The following is a 5959-nucleotide window of genomic DNA, read 5'->3' as shown; positions in this document are numbered from 1 at the left end:
AAAAGATAATCATGGGCATAAAATTAAAAAAAACTATAGAATGACTCGTGGGCGAGTCTGAGTTTTTGTTAGCCCAGAGAAGATAAAGGTAAAAGACGAATTATCATCATGATTTTCATTCTATTTTTTGTGGACAATTGTTTATACTAAAATACGACACAGTATATACTGAAAAACTATATTTCTTAGTTCTAGTACAGAGGACGACATTAAAACGAAGAAAAAAGAATTTTGTTAGTTTAAAAAATCCTTATTGTTAAATATTTTGTTTTTATCACAGCTCTGTAGTAAAAAGTTTATGTAAAAACTACACGATTCGCTTCTGTTTTTATGTGAACAATTGTCTATAATACTAATCATACAGTTTATTTTTTTTTATAATCGGTGAAATTGGTGCAATGCTAAAAAGATTTTCTTAGTTTTCATGCAAAAGACGACATTTAAAAACAAAGAAATACGAGTTAAATATTTATTAAAAATTCTGCAGTATAGTAAAAATAAATGAGGTTTATAATCACAGATCTCTATTCTACAATCAATATGATAATTGTTATAAAGCGCAAAAAAATTGGTTTTACTGATAATTGCTGAACATGGCCTGGCTGCCTCAAATTTGGGTTATCCTTGAGCAAAAATGAATTGGCCATAATATATGTTATGCATTTCATTTACCATCTTAAATCCTTTTAGGTCATAGCTCTTAAACTTTGAGTACACCTTTGAATTTTGTTTGGTTGGTAATAACTTAGAAGTATCCAAACTTTTTAATCAAAAAATTTCATCTTCAGAAAGGATAATTTTGTTCATCATTACTGGGGATGAATATCAATTGTTCGAATTATCTTTATAATTAATCAATATGCAAATATCACAGTTTAGTCTTGATGTTTGGAAAACTATAAGGTAGAAAATAAAATTAGATATGAGACACAATATTTCAGTTTAAAGCTCTTTATAGTGCCTATAAAAAATAGCGCCATATAATACAAATAAGCACAGATAGGCCAATACACAGACTAAATTAGGCCAGTATGACGTCATTTTTATGAGCACTATGAGAAGCTTCTTCAGTTTTTAAAGGAAAGCCTTTACTTACGTTGCCATGCACACACTGGTCTGGAGGGGTCAACAATTCAAGTTTTCCTACCCATCAATTTAGACAAAAGTTGACCTGCCAGTCTTCAAAGACATCCTGGGCCACCTTTATATTAAATATCAACCCATCACAGTGCCTTTGAAGGTGCTTTGACTTTAGTGTCAGAACCTAAATTGGGACATAGTGCATTTCATTACCCTAGGTTAGGTAACTTCATTTCACTTTTCAATAAAATCTAAAATGCAGCGGTTTTTGAGAAAATTAGATTAAAAAATTTCAAGTTCAATTTTCACCCTCTAGGGGTTACCGCATAATCATGACAAGAAAAGCAAAGATTATTTATTTAAAATTTTGAACAACTTTGCTTTTATAAAGTCAGTCATAAAACCTCTCTATATATGATTTATTTAAGGCTGAATTTCCGTGACCTTACCAAAGCAATTGATAAAAAATGGCCATTAATTAACTCACTTCAGGAGTGGTTTTATGAAGAACTTTATAAAAGCAAAGTTGTTCAAAATTTTAAATAAATAATCTTTGCTTTTCTTGTCATGATTATGCGGTAACTCCTAGTGGGTGAAAATTGAACTTGAAATTTTCAAATTTAATTTTCTCAAAAACTGCTGCATTTTAGATTTTATTGAAAAGTGAAATGAAGTTTCCTAACTTAGGGTAATGAAATGCACTATGTTCCAATTTAGGTTCTGACACTAAAGTCAAAGCACCTTCGAAGGCACTGTGCCATGTTGATAATATGTTTTTTGAAAAAATTTGGGGCCAAATTTGCAGTACCCTAAAATCTAAGAACGTATTATTGACATTGATAAATTGGCTATACTTGCTTAAATGTTGGAAATTGTCCAACTAAAATAAGCCCTATATAAGTTCAAAAAATTTGTATAACACATAAAACGTTACAAAATGCAAAAATGTGGGTTCTTTAAATCAGTTTTTAAGATGGGATAAGTTTAGCGAATTTTTTTTAAAGAGTATAACCTGAGTAAACCTATATGTTTATTAAAGAGAATTTGTTGGTATTTTAATTGGCTTCATTTAGCACGAAAATCCAGCTTCTGAAATGGTTGGTTTTGTGCATTATCTTAAAAACTAATAAATCGATTAAATTTCATCGATGTTGTAATTTAGAATTATTCCGACGACGCGTAGAGGGGGGAGGGATTTATTTTTGTAGAGTATTATCTGATAAACAAAATGAAAACATACGAAATAGCTAAATAGTATAAAAATGGGTTATATTTCATGTAGATTAGTTAAAATAAATTTTTAAATGTCAATTTTATTGTTTTATATTCATATAATTGATATTATTCTTTCAGCCTACTCTTTATGTGTCTTCGTGTGTGTGTGTGTGTCTGTATGCATCCTCGCCTTGTTAAGTTGTTATGTCGTAGTAGCGTAGAGTGAGGAGAGACAAGAATACACACACACACATTCAAACACACAAACAAACGCATCCTTATAAAAATATGCCATAATTTTATTAGCCTTTAGTAAGATGAAATAACAATGATTTAAAATATTTTCTAAATGGATTAAATCAAGAAAATTTAGATAAAATAATCAAGATATTAAAAATTAAAAACGTGCAAATTTGAAATTTGCAGCTGGTGAAACACTGGTTATACTTACAAAAGTTTTTACTTTACATGATATTTAGCCAATGCAATTGTCTACAAAAAAGTATTTCAGAGTCTTCTTGATTTGACAACTCCTTCCCGCCCTAAATGTCCAATAAAACTTTGGGAACGGCAAAAATCAGACTTTAAAGGTCATTTTAACGGTCTTTGACCTTCGAGGTCATATATTTTTTTTCATAAATGGACTCCCTGACCCAAAAAACCCCTAATTTGCAGTATTGGGCATTAAAATCGGCCAAAAGACGGCTGAAAACGAATTGTTGACCCAAAACTGTGTTTTCAGACCAATGTGCCATGGAGGAAATTAGTCACTTCACAATTATTTCTTGGCATGTTTTCTACCACTTCCTCATAACTTGGAGGAGGAATTTCATAGTCAGTTGTTGTAGCACTGATACTGTAGATATTATTTCTGTATACAGCACTCGCTGTAGGCACTGGTGCCGTTGGAAAAGGTGGTGGTGCTGTTGGAACAGGTGCTGTTGCTCTAGGTATTGTCATATTGGCACTGTTACTATAGATATCACGTCTGTAAGCCCTATTACTGTATATGGCACTCGCTGTAGGCACTGGTTCCGTAGGTGCTGAAGATTCTATTTCTGTAGGTGTTGTAGTTACTGAAGATTTCTCACATTTTCTACACATCAACTAAAATTTAAAGGCATTTTAAATTTATTTTTTAGATGAAATATTATGAAATTGGTTAAAGAGAAGCAAGATAAAGAATGAAAGAGAAGGAGACAGAATGAAAGAGTAGGAAAGAGAAGGAAAAAAAGGCAAAAGAAGGAAAGAAAAGGAAAGAGAAGGAAAGAGAAAAAGGAGAAGTAAAGAGAAGGGAAGAGAAGGAAAAAGAAGGCAAAAGAAGGAAAGAGAAAAAAGAAGAAGTAAAGAGAAGGAAAAAGAAGGAAAGAAAGGAGTGAAGAAAAGAGAAGGAAAGAGAAGGAGAGAGATTGAGAGAGAAGAGAAGGAAAAAGAAGGAGAGAGAAGAGAAGAAGAAGGCAGAGAAGGAAAGAGAAAGCAAAATACGGAAAAAGAAGAAAAAGAAAGGTGAGAGAAGAGAAGAAAAGGAAAGAGAAGGAAAGGAGAAGTAAAGAGAAAGAAAAAGAAGGAAAGGAAAGGAAAGAAAATGAATATGAAGGAAAGAGAAGGAAACGGAAGGAGAGAGGAGGAAGGAAAAAAAAAGAGAAGAAAAAGAAGGAAACAGAAGGAAAAAAGGAGAGAGAAAAGAAGGAGAAAGAAAAAAAGGCAAAAGAAGGAAAGAAAGCAAAATGCGGAAAAGGAAGGAAAAGAAAGGTGAGAGAAAAGGAAAGAGAGGGAGAAGGAAAGAGAAGGCAAAAGAAGGATAGAGAAGAAAAGAGAAGGAAAGGGAAAAAATAAAAGGAATGTGAAGGAAAGAGAAAGAAAGAGAAGTAAAGAGAAGGCGAGAGAAGTAAGGAGAAGGAAAGAGAAGGAAAGAGAAGAAAAGAGAAAGAAAAAGAAGGAAAGGAAAGAAAAGGAGTATGAAGGAAAGAGAAGGAAAGAGAAGGAAAAAGAAGGAAAGAGAAGGAAATAGAAGAAAAGAGAAAGAGAGAAAAAAATGGGCCCCACACCGCACTCAAGGGATGCTTATTTTTTTCCTGTTTTCATGTTTTGCTCATAATATGCTGGATCATACTAAATTATGTCGTTAGCTAAGCACAAGTTTTACGGGCAGAGCGTGAATCTCTTTAAAGGGAAATTCAAGCCACTCTTGCAATACGGTCGGACTAACAGATTAACAAGGGATCTAAAGGGATAAGACAATGGCTGATAAATTGATTTATAACCCCTATGATAATACACAAAATTAACCCTACTGTACATTACAATTTGGTTGAAACGTTAGGGCACTCACTTGAAACTAGTGTAATAAACAGCCCAATGTATCCTTCCTCCCTGCAGATTATCAGGCAGAGCTAAACCCTAAAAAGCTTACCTTAACCAATCCAGTGACTACTACAAAGAATTGAAGCCAGATACTCCAAATAAATGTGAAAATTTGGAGAAGGCCATAATTAAAGTTATCTACAGTCAATTGTGGGATTAATAATAATAATACAACAGAAATAATTATTGCACTAATGTCCCAAAGCCATGATTCTGAAGTAAACCTGATGAACATACAATTAATAAGATTGTGAGCAACACCTAGAAAAGAAGCAATTTATAGTGCCTATAAAGAATTACGTAATACTGGCCTATAATTAGCCAATTAAAATGAATACTGGCCTGCCATTGGGTATTTTATTCTGTTTATTGGTCATCATTGGTCATTTGTATTGATTGACGTATTTTTTTTTTATAGGCTCTATAGTAAGCTTCCCTAAAAAAATTCCACACAGACAAACGCTCCACGGAGAAATCCATAACAATTGTATAAACAAGCATACTGTTGTCTCAAAACTAGCAGCTAACAGGAGCAAGCCGATTTTCTTTTCCATTTCTCTGGTCAAAATCATTTTTTTGTTGGACAAAATAGGTTTCTAACTAGATCCTTATTTTATTTGGCCAATGAATCACAAAACCCAAGCACTGGTCACTGTAAAAGAAAGGCCTCAACTGAGCGAAAAATGGTTGCATAACATAGTCTTGTAAATACTTAAATAAAAAAACTACATGCTTTGGTAGAACCACAAATTTAATTTTTAAAATTCTAATCATTGCCAAGATATTAATAGGGATCTAAGGGGACAATGGGAGATAATTTCAAGTATAGATTTTTGCCAACCAAAAGGGAGCATTTTAACAACTTCCAGGATAATTTACAGTCCATTGTCTCCTTCTTCACTGCAAATAAATATGACTCGCCCATAGATATCAGTTTAATGTTAGAAATAAGGATTTAAAATAATAAAGATATCTTACACCTTAAAATCAAAATATAATTAAATTAGTGGGTTATTTTTCTCTTGGGGGGTGGGGGAGTCAAACCACTACTCTCTATTCTATATTAATGTTTTTTAAAGTAACAAATACAATTTTTAGAGGGGGTAATTTTTTTTATAGGGGCTGTTTTTTTTGGGATTGTGGTGGTACCCTCCCCCAAGAAATCCTTCGGGACAAGCAGACACAAAACAGACCCAGACTCTGTTCCTTTCATATAAGGATATATAAAAATGCTTGTATCAGATTTAAATATTAATTAGATTAGGCTTTTACACACTCTAAATGCATTATTTCTATAATA

At 32.6% G+C, this 5959-nt stretch overlaps 1 protein-coding gene across 2 annotated transcripts; it reads right to left on the bottom strand.

The window, feature by feature from the left end:
* Positions 1-455: 455 nt before the first annotated feature.
* LOC145322124 (uncharacterized) lies at positions 456-5340 on the bottom strand. 2 transcript variants are annotated; one of them, XR_013880508.1, is made up of 2 exons: positions 4709-5340; positions 456-3402 (listed from the first exon to the last, which is right to left on the bottom strand). XR_013880508.1 is itself a non-coding variant. In XM_080163914.1 (2 exons), exons 1-2 carry the CDS (start codon positions 5229-5231, stop codon positions 3034-3036), a joined length of 438 nt encoding a protein of 145 aa, XP_080020040.1. In that variant the 5' UTR covers positions 5232-5340; the 3' UTR covers positions 456-3033. The 2 variants fall into 2 exon arrangements, 1 of the variants encoding a protein (XP_080020040.1); XM_080163914.1 differs by having other exon boundaries at positions 5163-5340.
* Between the last annotated feature and the right edge of the window lie 619 nt (positions 5341-5959).

This window comes from Acartia tonsa, chromosome 6 (genome assembly GCF_053477335.1).
Source record: "Acartia tonsa isolate MP-2025a chromosome 6, ASM5347733v1, whole genome shotgun sequence".
Lineage (NCBI taxonomy): Eukaryota > Metazoa > Arthropoda > Copepoda > Calanoida > Acartiidae > Acartia > Acartia tonsa.
The sequence above is the reverse complement of the archived record's forward strand: the minus strand, read 5'-3'. Positions and strand labels throughout refer to the sequence as shown.